This window comes from Falco rusticolus, chromosome 1, assembly GCF_015220075.1.
Source record: "Falco rusticolus isolate bFalRus1 chromosome 1, bFalRus1.pri, whole genome shotgun sequence".
NCBI classification, from domain to species: domain Eukaryota; kingdom Metazoa; phylum Chordata; class Aves; order Falconiformes; family Falconidae; genus Falco; species Falco rusticolus.
Window position 1 is genome coordinate 60,635,419 of NC_051187.1, and position 23,619 is coordinate 60,659,037.

Sequence of the window (23,619 nt, forward strand, 5' to 3'; positions counted from 1 at the left end):
TGTTCTCTGTGTGTATTTATAGAGAGAAAGAACCAAGATGCACACCTTAGTATAATGCTATAGAAAAACACCCAAAACAAATAGGACACTACAGAAGACTTCTTAAACAAAGTTTTATTTATAAAGTTTGATCTACCCACATAAGAAAACTAAGTGGTGAACAAACACAGAGGAGTGTTTGTGTACTGCAGAACCTGTAACTCATAGAGAACCTCTTTGACTCTCTGGACAAGTGGTTTTCCACTGCCACGCTGCTGTCGCACAATTAAGAGCCTTCCCCCCTCTCTGTAAGAGACACTGCATCATGATCCTGTCCATTCAAGCAAGAGTCTGAAGCAGCAGTATTTTCTCATTAATGCAGAACCTGTGCAAGACCACCATGAGGTTTTCCCCACAGCGTGAGACCTGGCGCTCCATGGCCAGGCGGAAATCTTCTTTCACTCCTTTAGTTATACCCCGGGTAACTGTATGATGCCTTAAGCCATGAAGGAAAGAGAGACAGACAAAATCGAGTAATGGTTATTTGGTGCACTATAGTAATTTAAAAGGTACTGCATGTCACTTACTGTGTTTAGACTTATGATTATACTTGTCTACTGTCCATACCTAAGTTTATACAAGGAGAGCCAAATAGCCCACACTATGCTATTTTTTAAAAGTAATGTGTTTAGTAGCTTAGGAGTCTTTCAACAGTTGTGAGTTTCATAAAAGTCTATGCTCTCACTGCTTTAATTATGACTGTTGGGGGAGGGGGCACAGGGGAATACTGCTCTTCTGGCTAACAGGAAGATCTTTTTAACCCAGCATATATTGAGTTCTCCTTGCCTAGGGAAAGGAATTTTCTCTCTACCTTTGCTGCCCAGGCCACTTCCTCCTTGTAATCAATTCTGTAAATGGTTGGGCTTGAAAGAAGAGTGAAAAGATAAAACTGTTTTCTCTGGAAGAAGGGAAGAGGTGGCTGTCACCATGAAGAGCAGAGGTTGTCTTGTACCAGTAGGAAAAGTGCAGGAAGGAGCTATATAATCCTGTGGGCACCAATAACTGACTAAAATCACAAGCCAACACAAAGCCCAAATCAAGCCAGGCTGTGAGTCTGCATCAGCCGAAGTCAGCTCTTGCGGAGATACTACACGCCAGGCAAGGATTACATTTACTCCGAGCAGAAGTTCAGGACTTGTTTTCAAACAGAACAAAGGTCCAGCTACTCGGGAAGCTAAAGTGAGGCTGGCTGGGAAAACTCTTGGGATACTGTCTGGTTAAAGGCCATTTTTAGGAACACATCTTTGTCCTCACGCTAGCCTATAGCACTTGATACCTAGATCTTGTCATATAAACAATGTTCTGCAGCACCAAAGCACTACACTTTACTTGCACTGGTCCAGAACTGGGTAAGTAACACCAAGACTTTTTAACATCTACCTGCAAACCCTGCTTGGGAAGGGAAGCAAAAGATATGCCCTGAAATGAGAGCCCTAGCGCTAGTAAGGGAGCAGTATAAATTAGAGAGAAAAGCATAACGCTAATATTGAGACAAGTACTGAGTCATGGGTATGAAGGGAAGAGCTGGACCGAACCCAGCCAGCACACTGTAAGACAGAAAGGAAGTTAAAAATAAAGGGTAAGGACATCTATGCCAGTCCAGAGATGCTGGAAACAAGAAAGGGAAAAGTCTGGGAATTAACCCTCACCAACAATATCACCCCACCTTCACTTAAATCAGCAAGTCAAGCATTTGAGAACAGACTTCTCTATCAAAACAGTAGAGACCTCTCTAACACATGGAAAACGCAAAGAAGAGACTAGCCTGGAGCCTACTGGGCAATTCATCGATAAGCTAGGCTGAGTGAAGCAAAACTCAACTGAAAATACTCCAGCATATTCAGGGGTTATGGGATAAGCCCCGTTTTCCATCTTTACTGTCTTAAACATTGCTGGCACTGAGTGCTACGGCCAGTTACAGCCTAAAGGAGAATATGCAACCTGGCAGCTACTGAGCAAGCCAGCAGCGCTTCTGAAGATGCGTGTCATGTAACAGCTGGAAAACAGAAAACAGAATTCAGAACAACTTAAATGAAGAAAAGTAGCTACAAACGGATCCAGTAACCAGTATCTTGAAAAGAAAGGGTTATACTCTTGCTAATATGTGATTGAACATCAGTATAATTTTGGGAGATTTCTACATTTTTTTGTTTAAATTCAGCAGTGATTATTGAATTGAAAGGACACAGATACTGGCAACTTATGGGAAAAAGAAAAATAAATGTTATAATAGAACAACATGGTTTGCCAGGCAATGTAGGCACAAATGGAGGAAAAAAAAAAGATAAATATCGAGTAACAAATTGCTGAAAACCATGGGCATTAAAACACGTTGACAAAACACAGCACACTATGAGCAGGGTTTTTCCACTTGGTACCTGTCAGCAGTCTGTATGCTGGGCTGTAGCACAGGTATGAATTCCTGCTGCAGTAACCCCATGGGAGGGCTAGAAGTCCTTTAAAAAACAGCAAATAGCAGCATTCAAACACCCACACGCCAACTCCCCCTCCGGTGCAAAACAACTCTCCAGAAAAAGGAGCAACAAAGAGCTAGGGTGAGACCACATAGCAATATGAACACCGAACAGCTGAAGAGGTGCAGGACCCTAAGAGCATCAAACATGCAAATATCCCCAGATTTCATTGCAAGGCTGTTCTGCAACTGTGGTCTAAATATATATGCATATTTTTGGACCGTTACACCAGGAGAAAGGACAGCAGTAGGTGCAAAATCAATTCAGTTGTACTACAAGAACATTCATAGCTCTTCCCAGGAAGCGCATCAATCAAAAGATTTAGTCAGAGGAGCACTGCAGATACCACAGCTTCCCTGCACAGCCGGCAAGAGCGCGTCAGCAAACTGGGACAGCCCACAACTTGGAGTTAAGGGATTTGCTGCTGAGCCCAAGACGAGTGCATGCACAGCAGGTATCGGCCAAGTTGAGTGCATGACAGTGTTTGTCACAGGTTGCCCAAGTATCTTTTCATTAGCCCAGAAATGGCCCTTCTCACCTTTTCAAAGTCAAACTGCATACAAAAATGACGGTTAGAGGATGGCACAATGTCAGAGCACAAATGCCCACTCAGAGTAACCTCCCATTTATGACCAAGGCCACATGAACTAGCCACCAAAGGTGTCTCACCCGAAAGGCAGTTTGTCTCCTCTGTGAAGTTAAGTCCTTATCTCTGTATACTATCTATAACATAAGATAACCTCATATGTTCAGCCTAGAGCAAATCCAACACCCCACCTAAGGAGAAATGAGAAATCTGGTATATAGAAAGCAGGTCTAGTTCCTTAACGCAAGTCTCTCAGAATGTCACCTAAATGTTATTAGGCATGTGAATACAGAGTGTCTCATTCACCCCTATAAATGCTAACAAGGGAGCAGAGAAGACTTGCACTTACATATCTATAATATCCAGTTATGTGCCTACCTTTATATCTCACAGGTGGTCATTTTGGTTAGCATCTATAATTTATTAATGAATATGGATCGAGAGCTATGCTTATAAAAGTCAAATAAAGATGGGACATTAGTACAGAAACATTCTACAATACAGCTACAGTAACCTGAAATAAAATATTCACAAGAATTATTCCATCAAATGAGATAATTTTTCAAGAGTTCTTGGCATGAATGAGTCCAGTACTTGCAAAAAAGGACACAGAGAACAGAAAATACAGAGGAACAGCAAGATGTTATTGGTCCCTGTGGCAGATGTTTGAAAAAGGGACTCTGCACAACAGTGTCTTCATTACTGCTCGCAAGGTCTGCAATCAGAACTAAACATACCCAAGTGCACAATCAGAATAAAAATCCCACTTTCAAGATACTTTGTTTCACTTCAAACCAGCTGAGGTTTTCCTCCTATGTCCCCAAGGGGAGATGTGATGGGAATGTGAGTAGAGGCAGAACACGCAGTGGCTTTCACGTCAAGTTTACTCAGCTAGTAGGCTAAGATTAGACTAATCAAAGCAAGGTTTATCAAAAAGAGGAACGCGATATTAATCAGTCATTTCTTGCATATTCTTTTCCTCTTTAACCGCACTAGCTAACACTGCCACTACTGATGTGTATACTAAGTAAAACTATGAAACTTGCCTTGCCTAGAATGGAGTTCTAGACAAACGCACTTAGGCATTTAGTTCAGAGTTCATCATAGAATTCTTGTAGACACTGCAAACAGAATGAGCTGGCTATAGCACCAGTTAAAACCAAAACCATGGACCTTCATATTCCCAGTGGATACAAGCAAAGGGAAAGCTTACAAGCTGCGTATGTATTCAGGACCCAATTATAACTGCACGCTACCAAGATCTTACTTCAGCTTTTGAAAACCACACTGCAGTTTGCCCTCCTGGGCTCAGAAAAATGAATATAATTTCCTATAAAGTACAAGGTACTGAGGAAAAGTCCTGGAAGAAGAATGTGGAATTCACCTGGGGAGAAAATGTCCTGTAAGTCATGAAACAAAAAGCTGTTCTTACGAAAACCACAGAACATCTGTAATACATTTCCCATCCAGTAAGAGGCAGGATCGCTATGTACATTTATGCCAATAAAAGATTGGGCAAAGGAGCAACTGCTGCTTCTTTGGGCTGCTACGGCAAACTTACAGTCTTCTTGTGCGTGCCTGAACAGTGTGTGAGCTGCCTCTGTTAATTACTGGGAGGATGGTGCAACAGCTCATACAACCAGAACTGGTGATAGTTGGGAAAGATGAAAGGCAGTCTGCAGGTTTTGAGCCTACCAACCACTATCCCAGGAAACAGGGCTGTGCTGGCACACTTCATCTAAAACTCATCTAGCTGGGGGAGGCTGTGCTGGGTGACACCATCCCTGAGCTTCACAGCCAGTCCAGCTGAAAAAATATTTGGGGTACCAGGGGAATAGACGTCATCTCCGATTAGTGGACTACGCCCTGAACTCTCCCTCCCATCAGCTCTCTGATGAAGTGGTTCCTGTCCTACGCATCTCAGCCACGTAAAAGACACTGTACATGGCTTTTCCAGCTGGATGGGATATTTGAACATTGTGGTTCAATAAGCACAAAGAACTGGACCCCTCTACAAGCATTTCCATCAATTAGGAAACCTAACACTGGTCAAAAGGAGGTCAGAGAGAGATTTCTGTCTTGCTAGCAACACTGCTCACTACCTGCTTCCTGACTGGTGGGGTCAGAACAGTAACAGCTACCACGCCAATCAAAATAAAAGCCATGATGCAGAGAAAGAGCATGGAACTATTCCAACTAACTAAAGACAGCAGCTAAGAAGTTACCAGGCGGAGTCTTCAGTGCTAAGCCCTCTTGCTGACAAAGCTTATTACTTAACATTGTACGTAGTGCAGCGTATCCTGATTCTTGTTTTCATACAGTTGGCTACAAGCAGTGAGATACAGCAAGGTTAAGAGTTTGAAAATCTAGAGCCTAGATGAGAAAATTCCGTCACATAATCAAGCATTTGTATTTCTTTTCCTTTTCTTTCCTAGTATCTTATTTTTGTGTTGAATACCTAGAACTCTGGAAAATCTATTTACTAGTCCAAATTTGCATCCAGTTGTCTAATGTTAGGCTCCCGTTTTTTGAAAATTTTAGCCCATTTCTAGCTAGCGAATAACCAGAATACACTGACCCAAACTGGAATTTCAACGAACTTTAGCAGTCCCCCTCTTACAAAGCAAAATACCACAAATTCTAATAAATAACCAGGCTATTCCAAAACATTCTGCCACTAAAACCCTGCAGCAGATACTTGTTCAGTCTTGACTCAAAACTAAGAACACCTAGGAAGTTAATCCAAATTATTAATTTCCTTCAGCATCTTGTAATAAGCTAAGCAGAATAAGCTTGTTCAGTACATAGCAAGAGATGACCTGCTAGTTCTGACAGAAAGGTTATTAGTTTACCTGAAGTGTACTTTGTTTTACCCTTAGTTTTTCATCATTCGGTGGTCTTTCATAACTCTGTTTACAACAAACAGTGCTTTCTGTTCAGCATTACTGTTCAGCAAAATTAACATCACCTTGCACTCATGCCTAATTATTTAATGAATTCCTGCAAAGTGCAAGTGTCTGGTTGAAAGAGCAATACCGTAATCACTTTAATATGAATCGTTCTAAAGTAAATGCCACACTTAAAAATAAACTTCTGTAAAAGTAGTTTAAAGTTGAAGAACCCCAAAAAAGAATTCACAGATCAGCAGGAGAGTCAGAAAAAGAAACTCACGGCCTTGTCTGAACTCTGTAGCCAACTCCTTAAATTTAAGCTCAAAGACATGACAATCTTACTATCCAGAAGATTACATGAAAGCAAAGACAACCAGAACATACTCCCTTTTTTTTTCCTCAAAGAAAACAGCAAATGCTTTTTTATCCTTACTTGATCAGCATTGCTTGATTTGGCAGCAGTTCCAGATGAATCTTCCCTCCTTCCTGTGTTCTTAAATAAGCAAATTCCTCCAACATATCAATATCTGAAGAAAACATTAAAGATTTGACTAGGGAAAAAATGATAAGAGAACATTCCTTCTTACCCCTCACATCTGAAGCCACGCTGCTGAAAGGACACTCAAAATAAACAGCTATTGAAGTATCTCATTCTTAAAAGTGATAAGGAAGATCACAGCATGTATTCCTAATCTTCAACAAATTCATAAGAAATGGCTTTTTGAAGTACAAAATACATCCGTCAATTTCTTTCTTAATTTCTTATGTACAGCCAAACAGAACTAAAGAAAGCTCATCTCTCTAAACAAATTCCCTAGTTGTTTTTACTTTCTTTTCCTGCATTGCAGGTTATCAAAGCAGTGCAAACTGAGGCTGGGACTGAAGGAAATGCTGCCATGGTGGCACATACCACCCTTCTTAGTCTTCTATTTTGATCCCTTATTTGGCTTGCCTTTGTTTTTTGGGGTTTTTGTTTACCTTTCTTTAACACCAGAACTTTTTTAGTTGTCTCAGGTAAGAGCTAGACGCATTGCTTCCTGAGTACCATGGCTGGATGTCTGGTTAGGCTAAACACTAAAATGTCCAGTGTGTGTATGCTGATCGAAGCGTACATCAGATATCTGAATACAGAAATCAGACATGCTTTGCATGCATGAACTTTGACACAGCTCATTATCTTACTCAACCCAAAAATCTTACTCACACAAAGCTTTTCATAAACAATAGCCTAAATAATTCTGACTCTCTGAAGCATAGGTACCACTGTCATTTCTGTTAACAACCTTGTAGTATAATGACCTATATATCTTACTGAAAAGACTGCCACCACTTGCATAAGCAGCCTAAGTTGCTGCTCTTTTTCTGAATGGAAGTGCAACTGCAATGTACTTAAGGGTACTCTCAAGTGCCAGAACAGGTGACAGGAGGTGTATTTATAGTCCATTTTGCACTGCCACCTATTACAACTTGCATGGTAGGGAAATATACTGAATGTGATTCACAGAGAGAGTTGCTGCTGAAACTATCTAACAGCTTTTTCAACACCCCAGCACATAGTTTTGGATGTGAAAGACATTCTTGGTTAGAGAAAGGATACTTGTGACATAGTTGAAAAAATTCTCATACTGGAAGTTTCCTTGTTGGCAGATTTTGTTGATGGCTTTCAGGAACAAGTTCTCACCCCTTGGCCACTCATGCTGCAGCAGAACAACTACATGGCCCAGCGCCATATCATCTCTGCTGTCTGTGAAAGCTCTGAGCTTCAGGGGAAAAAAATGACATTGAGACATCAGGAAATGCATGTTGCTTTTATAAATATATGAGATTCATCTCACCTACATCTGTGCAGATAGAATTTAGCAGCATCTTTCATTCTGCTCTAATATATACATTTAAAATAGGTTGGAAATTTCCAGCCAAAATATCAAATTCTCTCCACTGACCTATAAGAGAAATCTGAATACAGACAAAAATATTTTGAGATGAATTCTATCTCCTCTGCCCAAAACTAAAACAAACAGAAGCCAAAAAACCCACAAGAGAACAGCCCTCCTCTACCAACACTCCCTCCCCACCCCCCAAAACAAAAAGACTCGCCACAAACCCATTTAGGTGAGAAGCACTTGAGGCACAGCCCTTCACACCTAGTCACACCACCGGGATAAGGCCATTTCTGTCTCAGGACCCCGGATACATAAACCAGGCCTTGGAGACACAAGAGAATTTGAAGCTTTGATTTCAGCTTACCTTGAAACAAGCTAACAATAGATGAAGGCAGTAAGGCATGATAGCTCTGCTGGTACATGGCCAAAGCTTCAGATCAGACCCTGGAACAAAACAATTTATGATACACTTCTTTATGGGTCTCATGATTACCTAAGTTTGAAAGAAATTAGAATAGAGTGAAACAAATCTACAATTGCCAAATCTCAGGCAGGGAGGAAAACTCTGAAGGTAACTCATGAATTATTCAAAACGTGAAGTTACACATTTTAAAATTTTTTCTTCATTTCTGTTTTCCTGTGGTACGGCTTTGTCACCAATATACTTCAATAGGTACCAACAGGAAAACCACTCACAAAACCAAGAAGGTATAAAGAACTTCCTCCCTTTTTGTAATACAGAAAAAGAAGAATTACATACTGAACTGGAATGCATGAATTAAAATTGAGCTGACACTGAGTTTAGGGTAGTAGCAACTCATACCTTTCCTGAACTTAGACTTTACTTTAGGTTGCTCCTCTTGTACTTTACCTCCTTCTTGTATTGGAAGTAAAATACAACACATGAGGTCAAGCACTTTTTCACATGTTTGCTGTAGAAAGAAAAGGAAAGACATGATAATGCTAAGTCTAAATTAAAAGTTCTTAAAATTCAGGTATGTTAATAATGATCAAAACCTTCAGACACTGCAAAACTAAAAAACAATCACAAGATTCTCCGCTAGAACTTGAGCAGACTTAATGCTGAACAGTTTGGCTGAGCATAAAGATGTAGCTGTCACTAAATCTTTGAGATCCTACATAAGTCATTTTAATTGGGGAAAAAAAAGTATTGGCATTCTTCACTTCAGGAGATCAATACAACTACAATCAAAACCCATTTTATTTTGAAGGATTAAGTTTTCAAGTGAATTCTTAGAATAGTTTTTAAAAGCTTGTTTTGTTCATGGTAAAAATAGAAAGGAAAATGGCAATCTGACAGCATGACAGAAATGCAATGAATTTTTAATGCTATTTCCTAGAGACAGTAAGAGGTCCGAGGAAATATTATCACACTTCCAATGAAAAAGTAGTAAACTGGAAGGGAAAAAATACTTGTCCAGTAGTACCAGGATGACACTGGATCCTAAGACATAGCCTTTATTATTAGTGCTGACGCTGACTAACCTCAGATGACCACACACTCCTGTAACACTAAAACCACAAAATAGTTATTTCAAAGGTAAAGCAAGTTCAGAGGTCTTTTCTAAGATGATCATGGAAGTTTCTATTCTATAAACCTTTTCTTTCCCCTGCCACATGAAACCTAAAAGCTAGGAATTATCCCTCAATATTTAAAACTGTTTCAGTAAAGCTACGGAATTCAAATTTAAAGTTACATTTACAGACAACTCAAACACTTGTAGCTATCGAAAATCTTAACTACCCCCCCCCCCCCGCCAAATCGTAACTACCAAAAAGACTATGTAAGAGAGATGCTAGTGGACAGTCAGTTAATGTGCCACGAAGTGCAACTGTTCTCCCTGTGAAGCATGGATTTTTCAGTAGACCCTGGCTTATGTTCAATACCCTGTTGAAAACAGACTAACGGGAAAATTCAAAGGAAGAAGAAAAACAGGAACCACAGGACCAGATGATGAACCAGTGTGTGGAATGCTGTACGTACGCGATATTCTCCAAGGGCAAAGTGGCATGTTGCTAACTGGATTAGCGCTCTCTGATTTTCTAGTGATCCTTGTCCTGCAATTTGCTGTGGAGAATGAGAGCCCTGAAGAGCTGCCAGGTGATGTAGGCTGCTAATTGCTTTTTTGTACTGCCCCTTAAAAAAAAGATATACAAAGACAATGTTAGGGTCTTCTGTATACAATGGGTAGAAAGACAGGAATAAAAATTCCCTTATAGAAAGCTTTCAAAACAGAGCACATCCAAGCAACCGGGCTTCAAAATTTTAATCTAGCAGAACACTCTCCAGTGGTGTGCTGCGTACAGGAGTGTGGATCGATCACTTGCAAGGCAGTGAGAAGACAGACAGAATTCTATTTTAAAAAGCCTATTTACAAAATTGCATTTATAACTGAAACAATCACGCTCTTCAGAGTTAATTATTACTTTATTTAGACTAATAAAGTTTGAAATAGCTCTTGTTCAGGTACAAGTACAGTCAAAAATAAAAGACCCCCCAAGGAAAAATATAAAAGAACAAGCTGTGTTCTATAGATGGCATTTGGAATGGGTACAGTCAGCCTAATTTCTGAGGAGAATGGTAAATTTTAACTGTTAAATTAATGACATGTTAAATAAATGACATGTTAAAACTTCCACTGTTTTACAATTCTTCTCTCTGATTGCATTCCGATATAATGCAGTGACAGATGAAGAAAATGCAATTTTCTTCCATAATGGTCTCTCTTTCCCCCCTGGCCAAAATGCAATGCAGAGGTCTTTTCCATATGCTAAACTAGCTGCACTCAACGAACAGCTATGGGAACAGGCATATCCTAAGCGAGGTACCTAGCTTGTGGTAAGAATGGTATGATTCTATCCCCAAAGGGGTCATGCTTTAAAGGATAAAATCTGTAGACAGAGCAGTCAAACTAGCTAATCAGAACAGCTATTTACTAGAAGGAAGAGAAACGTAATGGTGTCATTTGCTATTTTTCGCTTTATTTTTCTACCTGGTAGATGATCATGTCTGTAAGAAAGATTCTTAACCAAAGCCAGGTGTCTGTCTTCCATGACAAACAAATTCTGGTGAACTCTGTATAAGTGGTCAGAGAAGAAAAAGTAAAAGAAAAAATGAGGCATTTCACACCTTTGGGTTAAAGATCAATTAGCTAGGGGGAAAAAAAAAAAAAAGCAGCTGAATTTAAAAATGAAAAACCCAAAACAGTAAGAGTGTGAGATCTTTCAAATATAGGATACTCTCATCTTATACAACTGTATTTTGATTTTACTGTGTCCAATAAATCTAAAAGCAGCTAGGTGGTACTATTTGTCTGCTTTTTAGAAGAGGAATTTGTTTTCAAGATTATCACACCAGGTATTATCAGAAAGGGAGGGACACAGTAATGACATATCTTTTTAAGCACGAACAAAAGCAGCCATTAGCAGCACATCCTCACTGGTATTATCAGCACTACTACTAATTAACTGCTCCTTCAGTAAAAGCAGCTTCCAAGAGAAGTGGGGGTGAATAAACAAAGGTGCATGAAGAATTAAACAAAATCCAGGAACAAAATATTTAGAAGTGCAACAACTGATAAAGCTTCTTATCAGATCTTAGTTAAAAAATATTCAGGACCCAAAGTAAATACAATATTTAAGGATTCACAGGAATTCTATTTTAACATAGTAAAATGATAATATGCACAGCAATGAAGCCTAAATGCAACTCTGCCTGCAGTTAGCCTTACCTTTGTCAAGTGATTCCAGAGAATACAGCAGCTCCCAGCTCTCTCTTGCCAGTTTAAAGCTCTCTAATACTTCTATAGAGTTTGCAAGATCTGCCTTGTTTACTGTAATATGACGACTTCGTGCCTTTCCAGAAGGATCCTCATCATCTGAGCTCTGCTTAAGAGTTGATATAAAACAAAAACATTCACTTCTTAACTTACACTGAACACAAGAAAACAATTCTGCACTAGAGATGCCAAGATCCTCCCAGTTTTAAGTGCCTTTAAGGCCCTTTTGCTTAGCTTGTTTTAATATTAGAACAATCTGGTTTGCTACCCAGAAACCCAGTGGTATAGTGTGGTAAACAATATCCCAAAAGAATTCACACTGTTAAACATGGTGTACCACCACTGAGCTTCAACCAGATTATCTGTTAAAGTACATACATACGTGACACTTTATCACTCAGTTTAAGCCTAATGCTTGGCAGTGGCATAATGCAAAGGAAATGTAACTCTTGTATAAGTGCATACTTCTACCAGCAGAGAAATTCTATAAAACAGTGGGTTTCTACTATTAAAGAAATAGATGTATTCCCAGTTCCCATCATGAAACGCAATTAATTTGGATGTTTAGCTGTAGAACATCTGACTGCTATAGCTGCCATTTTTAACAGCTTCTGCAGTCTCTGTTGAACTTCAGGCTAAAGCATTCACATCAGCACATACGTGTCTACAGCAATTGCTACAAAAATTGTTCATTCTTGCTGGCTTTAGCAAAAAAAAAATCTGTTTGCAAATTGTGGTCATAAACAGCTATTCCAGGGTAGCTCTAAAAATATGTCTGTTTGATCTGTGTCAAAACCACTATTGTCTAAATTCCAGTACCAATGCCATTCTTGTTACAAATGAAAAAGTCTAGAAAAGTTACCATTGTTTTCTCTCTTCCTTCAGCAAGTTTCCTCTTTTTGTGTATGTGTTTGTTACGATCAATATCTGTATCACCATAGATATTGGTCACATCCTCGAGGAGAACCAGTGGGGCTTGGTTTGGAGCATTTGGACCTGGATTTAAAGATAAATTAATGCAAGATTACTCTAAACTGATCTGAAAGGTCTCATGCCCACATCGACGTGGTTTTGTTTCCTTCACGAGTAGTAATTACAATGCTAGAGAAACCAATCTGATATTAATTCACTTAAGTTGCATAAGCTTGAACTATGCTGGTAAAGCTATGGTTTTCTCAAAGCAGGCTTATGGTAAAGGTCAGAATGCATTTACTAGACATCACAAGAGTTTGCTTGAGAGCTTCAGAGTATCTTTGAATCCTTTTCTTACATAGCAGTCTCAAGATCTACTCCAGCAGTAGGTTCTCCCATCAAGCATTATTTGCTTTTATATAAATACAACTATTCAAAGGTGAACAGAACATTGCTCTGAAGTACACCGCCACAAACACGGCAAAGCACAGCAATATTCTCAAAACATTCTCATGATAAACCAAAGCAATATGCTGACAGCACTGATGCCTCAAAGAAGTAATTGTATGTTATCACGAGATTCCCCTAGTACTATCACTCTGTGTCAGCTTTGCCTCCACTGATTTCTATATACAGAATTAAACCTTTACCGAACTTCCAGAGCCCATCATCACTCCCCAAAGCCTCTAGAGAAGCCTGATTTTGAAGCACAGAAGACATAATTTCTACTTCCACTGGTGTCACAGAATGTCCTATGGGATCTAGTAGCTGTTATTTCAAACCTCAGTGCTTAAGTTTCATTAGATATAAAATAGGGACAACACTTCTTAATCTCAAACACCACTGGTACATAGTCACTACTGAGAAAGTTCTCCTTCCAAAAACATTTTCTCCTTTCGCACAATCAAACTGTATACAGATGTGCAAAGCTCAGACAAAGAGAAATATAATGGAAAGGGGAAATCCATTAATCTGTTTTCTCTTTTTGAAATATCCAGTAGACAAGACAGCAGTGTGGACAAGTACTTTCAGTACGTGATTTCTTCTGTTTCTATCACAGAAAGATATGAAGCTAAGGCTTCATTCATAATTGCAAAGAGCTAATTTGAGAGCTTAGTATAAGGACAATCCATTTCATCTCTTGACATAGAAGAACCTATACTTAGCTTTTCCCATCTACTCAAAAGTCATGTGTAAGGAGTCCACTACAACAGTTTATGTTACAAGAAACAATCACCCTGGCACACTTAAGAAGTAATGTGATCTCCCTTGACTAGGTTCAGACTACGTATCACCACGGAAATGTCCTCTACACAATACAACACATTGAAATCACCTCTACTGTACCTTCATGTATTCCACTGTGTTGGAATCTAACCCGTGTGAACTGAAAACAGAGCCAAATCTTAATGTAGAAAATAGAATCCATGAGAAACAGATATGAAAGTACCACAGCTGGGATGCTGGAAGAGTTTTATGACTAGACTCTCAAAAGCTGCCTACTTCTAACACCTAAGAGTGGGTTTTTCTTTTACTCACACTGATTTGAATGAATACCAGTTAAGTGCTTTGCTTTCAGAGAAATGTTCTCTTCTCAGTAGCAGGCAAATGCACTGCAGCCTTTATTCCAAAACCTCCAGTCCTAAAACCAAACCAAACCTAACCTTAGCCTTTTACTTGGGGTAGAGAACTTGCAAATGTTCTTTTACATTACTGAAAGTTACACAGCCATACAAAGAGCAATGTTCTGGTTTTGTGTCTGACTGAGCTCTAGAATCTAAGCTTACAGAGGTTTTAATTGATTTCTAGCAGAGTCTTATAAATAAACCCCTAAAAGCATCAGCCCAAATAACTCCTGCCAAGCCTGCAGGCAGCCTGCAAGTTATGAGAGGTGTGAATTGCCTCATTCATTTCTCAAGTCTCCAGCAAGGCAGATATAAATAATGTTAGAGAAATGCATTGAAAAGTTTTCTCTCAAGAGGTTTCTTGCAAGTCCATGCACATGAGAAGGAAGTCACAATCAAAGCTCAGAGCTACTGGATTAAGGAGGAGACAGCTTTCTTCCCCAACACTATGCTTCCAAAATACGCAGGATTCTACGTTTCTACAGTAAGCCCTCCAAAGAGGAGGAGGAAAACCCCTCATGATAAGAAGGGTATGAAAAGCACTGAATACTACTGGATTTTAATGCTAAAGCAGAAATCAGTAAAAGACGTCTTGGAGGTATTTTCCTGATGTCAGCAAATGGCAGAGGGTACCACAAATGCTGCACCAAAGAGACTGCACTCTGTATCTCAGTATACGGGTTTTTTTGGTGTTTCAGTCTGAAAACATGAGCATTAACATACACAACTGTACAACTTAAAAGGAACATTTTTCACCAGTGCTTTGCTTTACCTTATTCCTCAACTTAGAATCAAGCAGCTAAAATTATATGCGCGGCTGAAGTATCTCACTGCCCCACCAAAACCCTTCCTCTGTAGAGAGCACAAAACTCAGTTAGCTCCTGTGAAATGACTACACGCTCTTGGCATGCAAGTTGCGATGTCATTTGTCTTCTGAGCTTACCAATCTACTGACATTGTTCCACTGATTACCCAGCCTTCTATGAAGTTGTTTAAAAGCTATCACTTCTATTGAGATTTTCATTACTCCAATGTTCATTTGCTCCACAGAGGAAATTGTGATGAAACGCACACTACTAAGAGTTGAAAACTCCTCTTTGTGATACTATTTATTTCAATAAGTTCTAAACAAACTGGAGGTTAACGAACTTCCCTCAGCTTCTGGGCCATGCCTGAAAAGTCCAGTCAATCCCTGAAGAAGCAATTCAAGGTGTTCCAAGCAATGTGATATGCCCCAAACACAGATTTGAGTGGGTAGGAAAAAGCACAGATAACATTCATACTTTAAATGTTCAATTTACAAATAAATTACAAATTATGACTAATGTGCAAAGCACACCTTAAAGATTATCCTTAAACTATACAACAAAAGCCAAGTTGGAAGCTTCTGAATTTCAGGAAATCTCTTCCTATTCATTTTTTATTTGATTAATTATAAATTTGTTGTGTGTTCCTAATGCAAAAATACCTTATTTTGTGGAAGCTTTTTGTACAATCTTTTGACTGCAAGAAGCCAGAAGCTTCAATGAAACAGGAGAAAATGAAACAAACATGATGCTGATAGAAAAGTAGCAATCAACCCTAGGGACATTTCTCATAACAACTGGTCTGTTACTTTTCTCTTTCCTAGACAACAAACTTGCTGCTGGCAGAGGTTGAAACCACAATGCGAAGTTACACTGATCTTTGGTCTGATCCACTACACCAGTTGTCATGAGCTACTTCTGCTGGTAAGACTAATGGCTTGGGAGAATTTTTAAAAAGACCCATGTCACTTTGTAAGATGGTATATTTCAAAAAAATAATGAGAAAAGATATTTCAGACATTAGCAATGAAATCACAAAAATCTCTTTACAGAAGCTGAAACATTAGAAACTCACCTTGGAAGAGCGATGGCTGGATGTTGCTGACATACTGGAATGCATTTTTAAAGAAGACCAACATTGTTGAATACACTACTTGGTTTTTATATTTCGCGTGTGCATCACTATCAAAGTTACTGATGTATCTGCAGAGGTCTTTCATTCGATGCAAAATATCACCAAAACTTCTGAGGAAGAGAGACAAAAAGAATTAAGGATGTTACACAGACTCCAAAACTTTATGTTTTGGCTGAGGAAATCCCCCAGCTGCAAGTCAGTGGAGGCTGGGAATGTACTCCAGTGAAACTTCACTAAACATTCACCATGTTTCTCTTTGCTAAGGCACCTAGGGAAGGATAGCCCGCAATACTACAGTTCTTATGCAAGACTTTCACCAACAAAATTTCATTTAGAGCCTAATTTGAAAGTGCTCCCTGGATCCACATTTTTGCTTTACATTGTACAGTCTTGAAAGAGCTGCACTGAATTTACACAAAAGGTCCTCACGTTCAAATTCTTCTTCAAACCACCTCCTTAAGAATTAAAAAGCCAAATTCTCCTTGAGAAGAAATACCTGGAACACTACACATTTCTTACCTTCTTCCCTTATCCATTTGCCATTCACACCTCATTCCCACCACAGACAGTATTTTAAATAGCCTCTCCCAAGGATCTGTAATCTGGGATGATTTCTCTGTGAGACCATCTATTACATATTTCTGAGAGCTACGCTTGTTTGGAGACATAATATCAGAGGAGTCTTGTGAACCTAGGAAAAACAGCACATTTTTCTCTTCATAAAGAGATCAAACCAACTGACTTATTTTCAAGAAGGAGACATGTCAAAGTCTACATTGGAGCTTTCAGGGTAACCATTCTTTACTGAGACGGCTAACAGGGAGTTGTAGGCATTTCTGCCTCCTCATACAAGAGAGCTGATTAGCTGGATAAGGAGATACTGTAAATTCTGTCCTACCTCTCAGTATATATGCTGAAGCATCATGAACATCACGACAAAGTAGTCAAAGCATCATGAGGTATTTTGCTATCAAAGAACTAAGAAACATCAAATACTACTATTAACCCTTGTCTACAGGATACACTACATACAAGTAATGCATTTTTCATTTATGGACATCATTTCAGTAATACTAAAATACATTCTGAGAAAGGTTAATTTTGTAAAAATACTTACCTTGATACTGGCTTTCTGTCTGTGTAGATCTGGTTACATAGTTAATATAAAATTCTGCTGCTTTATTCAGGTATTTATATAACAAGCTGGCAGGAAGTCGAACATCAGGGTTATTAATTATTAGAGGAAGAACGTCACAAACTAAAATAGAAAACAAACCAAAAATTCCTTTAGGTTTGGTGGGAGGTTTGTTCTGTTTGTCCTAAGTAAGGTTTGTCAGTTTGTCTATCAGCAATTTAAGGCTCCACCTGTGGCTGACCATACATCACAAAGAACACCACATGAATGACTGTACTACCAATTTGTACAATGTCAGCCTGGCCTAATGCAGCCTGAGTCTCTTCTGATTACAGCGTTTTTTTTAGTCTTGCAAGTAGTTTACGGAACACAGAGTCTTGCCATACTAAAAAGTTGTATAAAACAAGAACATTAATATTTTCTTACCAAATAATTTTCTAAAACAATTCACCGGGGACTCTTGGTCTTCAATACTTTCAGCGTCTAATAATGTTTCTCCAAGGCCCACCTGTGTAAGCAGAGGTGAAAATCAAACACTGGAACACTGGTTTTAGAATCTGTAATTCAATGAAATCATAGAATCACAGAATGGTTTGGGTTGAAAGGGACCTTAAAGATCATGTAGTTCCAAGCCCCCTGCCCACGGCCAGGGAGACCTTCCGCTAGACCAGGTCGCTCTAAGCCCCATCCAGCCTGGCCTTCAACACTTCCAGGAACGGGGCATCCACAGCTGCTCTGGGCAAACTGTCTCACCACCCTCACAGTAAAATATTTCTTTCTAATACCTAATCTAAATGTACTATCTTCCAGCTGAAAGCCTTTACCCCTTGTCCTATCACTATGTGCCCTTGTAAAAAGTCCCTCTCCAGCTTTCCTGTAGGTCCCTTTCAGGTACTGATAGGCCATTATACGGTCTCCCAGGAGCCTTCTCTTCTCCAGGCTGAACAGCCTCAACTCTCTCAGCCCGTCTTCACAGGAGAGCTGCTCCAGCCCTCTGATCATTTTTGTGGCCCTCCTCTGGACCCGCTCCAACAGGTCCATGTCCTTATGTCGGGGGCCACCGAGCTGAGTTGAACAATTAGTGGATGCATGAGTAGCAATTCACTACATGGTAACTGCATGAGCTACTCTCTATGTGTATAGTTAAACTATCCCTACTTAGTAACAGGTGAAAAGCAACACCATACGATAGCAAAACTAGACCATGAGAAAAGATGTGCATTAACTGCATCGGTAAAGATATGCACAGACAGGTGAAAGCAATGGAGGTACCAGGCTTTAAAGCAGCAGCTTGTCACGTGAGCTGCAGTAACTGACTGAACTCTGCCTGACGCTGGTAAAAGCTAAAGATGTTAGTGTAAGTCAGAACTAACAGGTTTTATAGTCTTTAAACTATTTTTTAAACTATCTGTTAACTGTCCTTAAATAAAGTAGGTAATTTAAAGAGCTCCTGCTGTAGTTTTGTAAGTCAAAGCAAACATGTTGCTTGCTAGAGTCTAGGCACGGCCTCAAAGCACTCTGCCCTCAATGAGAGTTTACTGACAAAAAGCTGAAGCAATAGTCTTTTTCAGACTATAATATTCCTCGATACTTTTTTTTGTGCTATTCTGCTTTTTCAATAAGCATGGAATATTCTTTGCATTTACAAAACAAAAAATTGTTTTATTTGCTTCTAATTGTTTTTTGCCCAATTCTTTCCAAGCGGTAACATCAAAATACAGCAATCTGAGCTATTAACCACAATTAAACATGAATAAAAAGACTCATTCTCTCACTAGGCAATGGAAAATACATTTCAGCAAAATGTCAAGAAACAGAATGCCAATACCCTGAATAGTTAATATAAGCTTCTCTTCTCTTACCCCATGCTGTACCACAGTCTCTGGAAAACGTCGCAGTAGTAGTAGTAGCATTTCTGCTCTTTCTAATGTGTTAAAACACTGCTCTGTGGCCTTCAGTAACATTTCACACTGGACTCGACCAGGAAGGGTTTCAAATAATCCTTAAAAAAAATAGTATTAAAATGTTTGAGTTGCTATGTCTGAATTGTAAAGGTGACTAACAAAGGGTAAAAGACAGTCAACATCACCTTGCCATGCAGAGTGAAAAGAGACTTCCTTATATTTTTTTTGCTTTTAATATCTATGCCTGGAAAAAAACCGGCTGTTTCTTTCAGAGAAGACCATATGAATATTTGTCTGTGTTTATTCGGGTGCACAGTACTTGAATTAACAAGTAAGACCGCTAATGAGTGTAACACTGAAAATCCTAATACTTAAATATTTGACATTTTAAGATGCTTTTTCAAAAACGGTCATTGATTTGTGCTTATCCTTAGAGCTTCTGAAGCACATATTCAAACAGCAGATTACAATTTCTCAGGTGTAAATCAGCCTTTCAAAACTGCCTGTGGTTGCCAGCAGTGAACACCAAGCCCTTCTGGTCACTGTTCATTTTTGTAACCCTCACTTCACATGTACAAATTCACCTCATTTTTCTGATCACTCATTGTTCTCTGCAATCACTGGGATGATGACTCATAAGCCCCATTCCACTTATTTCCTACGCAATCTCTTTTCTAAATGCTTCTTTCTCTGGCAGACTTTGTCTACTCATAACAGAGTCAAAGCAATGGTAATCAGCCTCTCACATGTCCCTTTACGTTTCTTAAGACTAACACACTGAATGAAGTCTCTAAGGCTGAACAGAGAAAAAACGTGCAGCCCACAAGCAAAGTTAAAAAGACTGACATTCACTTGCCACACTAGGTAAGTAATCAGAGGGCATATCTTTAGATTACTTCAGGACTCTCCCCACTTACTGAATAGAATCCTTACCTCTTAAAAATTGTGTTTGCTTGTCCTGTGAGTCATTCCTTAATGCTGATGTAATAACACTAATCTCCCGCCATACAGCAGGTTGGTCTGGAAAATTCACAAACCTGTAATAAAGTTTGAGGCAAGGAATATACAGTGAAGTCAAAATCTGTTTCCAAGACAAAACCTTCCTATGAATGTGCATAGGCAAATGGAAAATAAAACCTTCCTTTTTATGGTTTATTTTTAATTAATAAGACCTTTTCTGCTTAATTTATCCGCACGGATTTCCAAGAACACTCACATTATATTTTTGGAAACTATGACATTTATGGCAACGAACACCTGGTATAACTGTAGAGTTCCAGCTCTAATTACTTACATGTCATAGAGCAGCCTGCCTGCAGACGCTGTCCTTTCAGCATTCCTCTCAATAGTGTACATCTCATACTGCAAAGTGGAAGAACAGCACATTAGCTTTCTTGGATACATTTATGAATCAGATTAGTCCTTCCACTCTAAAAAAACTGTCCCAAATTTGCCACAGCAGCCTGAGTAACAGAAAATGAAAGGATTGTAACGTTTGCTGTAGATATCAAGAGCTGACCTTAAACTATTTAATCACACATTAATTAGGCTTAAACTTCTGTATAAGTACTCTAATATTATTATACTGGCTTTATTTTTACGCAAATAAAAAACTTGGTGGGAATTCACAGTTCTTTTAACAGGGTTTGTGTCCAGACAAATGCAGTACAAAACCCCAAGCTATTACAAAAGCCACAGGCAAGAGAGGTACTTTAAGTCTCCATTAAAAACAGCTTTTTTTTTTTTTTGCAACAGCAAACCCACATATTTCATCATGTGCAAACACAAGAAGCAGAAAGAGACCTTCCCCTCAGTTATTATAAACCCGAGAGCGTCATCTGTTTCACAAAGCATTCCTAGGAGTGGATTTTTATTGCAGTGAAACACAACGAGCAGTTATAACCTAATGAATTTATTTTCAAGCACTGGACACCACCGTGAGGCTGGGCACCTGCAGCACCGCCGCCACCCGGCCCTGCGCGCCCCGGCGGCCGCCCGGAGCGTTCAGCGGGGAGCGCAACGCGACCAAGAGCCTGCAAAGGAGGGTTCGGCGGCAAAGCAGGGGTGCTGAGGGCGGCCCCTGTCATGGGTGCTGCGTCGGGCCCCTCCGGGGACGACGGGCCAGGCCTCTAGCTGGGTGCTAGGCCTGGACGCCTGCAGAGCACTGTGCCTGGCCTCTGCTCGGGGAGCCGGGCCTGCCTCTGCCCGGGGAGCCGCCGCTCTCCGCGCACCCCGGCAGGGCCCGCCTTAGCAGCCACGGTGAGCGCGGTGAGCGCAGGACGAACCGGCGCCGCCGCGGCGCTGCCGGGTCCCCGTCACCACGACAACCCTCCGCCTCCCGCGGCCGGAGCGCCTGTCAGTCACGCAGCGCCCGCAGCCAGGCCGTGAGGGGGAGCGCCGCGCCTTTATATTGCGCCGCGGCGTCTACCTGTATGTTGAAGTCGGCGGGGTAGAGGCTTCGCGCCGTGATGAGCCAGGCCTTGGCCGCCCACAGGTCCCCCGGCACCAGCTCGCGGGCCCGCTTCACCAGGAACTCGCAGTCCCCCTGCGCCGACATCTTGCCCCCGGCCCGGCCGGCGGGCGGTGCGCATGCGCCCTGCTGCCCCGGGGCGGCCGCTCCCGCTGCTCCGCCCCGCCCTGGCGGCGCGCGGCTGAGGGGGCGCGCGGCTGCCGCCATTTTGGAAGCGGGCGGGAGACTTCGCCGGGTTCGACGCTGGCGGGCTCCCCGTCCTAGAGGCGAGGCTCTGCCGGGCTGTCGTCTGTCCGCCTCCCTCCCTCCCTTCTGCTGCTCTCTCGGTCCCGGGATGTGTCTTTTCTGTGGTAGCCGCTGGGCCGGAGCTCGTGAGGGGCAAGGAGTCTGCAGTAGCAAGGGAGTACAAGAACTGAGCGTGGGGGTAGGCTGAGGTTGGGAGTTAGGAGGGCTTGTATAGGCAGGGAGGACTACAGTGACTTTGTGTGGGCCAGGGTGGCGGCCTGTGCTTCCAAAGCTTGTGACTGGCCTGTGGGAGTGTTGGGAGCAAAGGTAAAGGGGGTCTGCTCTTTAGCCTTTGGGAGCCAGTATGATAGCTGGTAGAGTTGTCAAGTTACCCTCAAAAAAACCTGTCTTTTGGTGCTGTGGGTAGTGTTAGGGGTATAATGGTGCTTAGAGGAAGCTGAGTTACAGTCACTTACGTTGGTTGCAGTAGTAGAGCACTGCCTTGTTGAAGTTGGTGTTGCTGCAAACCAAAGCCTACTTTAAAAGTCCTAAACTGTAGCGCTGCTGCCTGGGGATGCACTTCTCAAAGGTTCTTCCAGCCCTGTACCAAGGTCACGAACAGCAGGTGCTAAGGAAAAGTAGGACATTTCACCACAGAAATGCACCTAGCTCTTAACAGCTTGAACATAAGATTTGGTTGTAATCATTAGTTTGCAGCATTAAGATGCCTGATACAAGCCTGTCTCTTTCCTTTGTTACTTAACTAAAATGTAAATGTATCTTTTTTTTTTTTCCCCTTGTCACTTTCTTTGCTCCTTTCAAGTAGGCTGTTCCTTTCTGATGTAGCAACAGATCTTACAGACTTTGTACTTGGGAACTTCCATTGATCAAATCCATAAATCTCAACATCTAGGAGTTACTGTAGTAATCTGATTAGCAAATACTTTTAGCAGATTCTTAAACCGTTATAGGTGAGGAGCAACATCCCTGTTCTCCTGCTGAGGTGACTGGTATATTTTTGTCTTGTTCTTTCTCAGTTACTGCACAAGGCCCACAGATTATTTTGATGGCCCCATAATTCCGATGCAGGTGAAAATACGTTCTTATGGTGCTAGGCTGCTACAGATTTTCAGTGGTGGAGTCCTTGTGAGGGCTAGGAACTTGGCTTCTCTGTTGCTTTTCTCCATACTGCTATCAGTTCCTCCTATTCCAAAACCCAGCAGCATTATGTAAGGATCTTTCCACACTCTCTTGGTGGGAATTTTACTTTGATTTCACTCTGTGGCTGCGTTGTTAGGCTGTGCGTGAGGGAGAGTTGGAGCGTATGGCAGACATAAGACACAGAGGTGTGCTTGCAAAGGCTCTGCCTTCTGAGGCAGGGGGCTGAGTCCAGACTATTTAGGGATTCGTGACAAATGATGGCAGCAACAACTATTGCACAGGTGTCTCACTGAAAACAGTTAACCCTATCTGTCAGTAGCCAGCAGTGCATGCTGACTGCATGCACTTTTCATTGCCCCCTTTCTCAGGGCTCTTGCCACACACTGGTCAGTTGCAATTTGAAGGAGCACGATGTGTTTAATTTGCCATTCAGAGAAGTGCCAAAGCCCAGCAGAAAGTCAGCTGTCCTTCCTAAAGCAGATGCTTCCTCTTTCTCTCCTGCTATCAAATCTACAAACTGCTGTAGTATGGCACAGGTCTTTAAAAATACCTTCACAGCCCTGCAGTCCCCTG

General features: G+C 40.9%; 1 protein-coding gene across 9 annotated transcripts; it reads right to left on the reverse strand.

Moving 5' to 3' along the window:
• Positions 1-96: 96 nt before the first annotated feature.
• INTS10 (integrator complex subunit 10) lies at positions 97-21,790 on the reverse strand. Of its 9 annotated transcripts, none has more exons than XM_037381295.1 (18): positions 21,619-21,790; positions 20,485-20,552; positions 20,124-20,227; positions 19,149-19,288; positions 17,713-17,794; positions 17,269-17,409; positions 16,671-16,842; positions 16,092-16,258; positions 12,536-12,669; positions 11,626-11,779; positions 10,888-10,970; positions 9,879-10,031; positions 8,697-8,805; positions 8,238-8,317; positions 7,588-7,750; positions 6,424-6,517; positions 2,418-2,495; positions 100-475 (listed from the first exon to the last, which is right to left on the reverse strand). In XM_037381295.1, the coding sequence occupies exons 1-18, from the start codon at positions 21,745-21,747 to the stop codon at positions 319-321; spliced, it is 2,208 nt and encodes a 735-aa protein (XP_037237192.1). In that variant the 5' UTR covers positions 21,748-21,790; the 3' UTR covers positions 100-318. The 9 variants fall into 9 exon arrangements, with proteins under 9 accessions (XP_037237209.1, XP_037237200.1, XP_037237192.1 ...); XM_037381285.1 differs by having other exon boundaries at positions 11,626-11,782; XM_037381267.1 differs by having other exon boundaries at positions 11,626-11,782; positions 16,092-16,261; positions 21,619-21,789.
• Between the last annotated feature and the right edge of the window lie 1,829 nt (positions 21,791-23,619).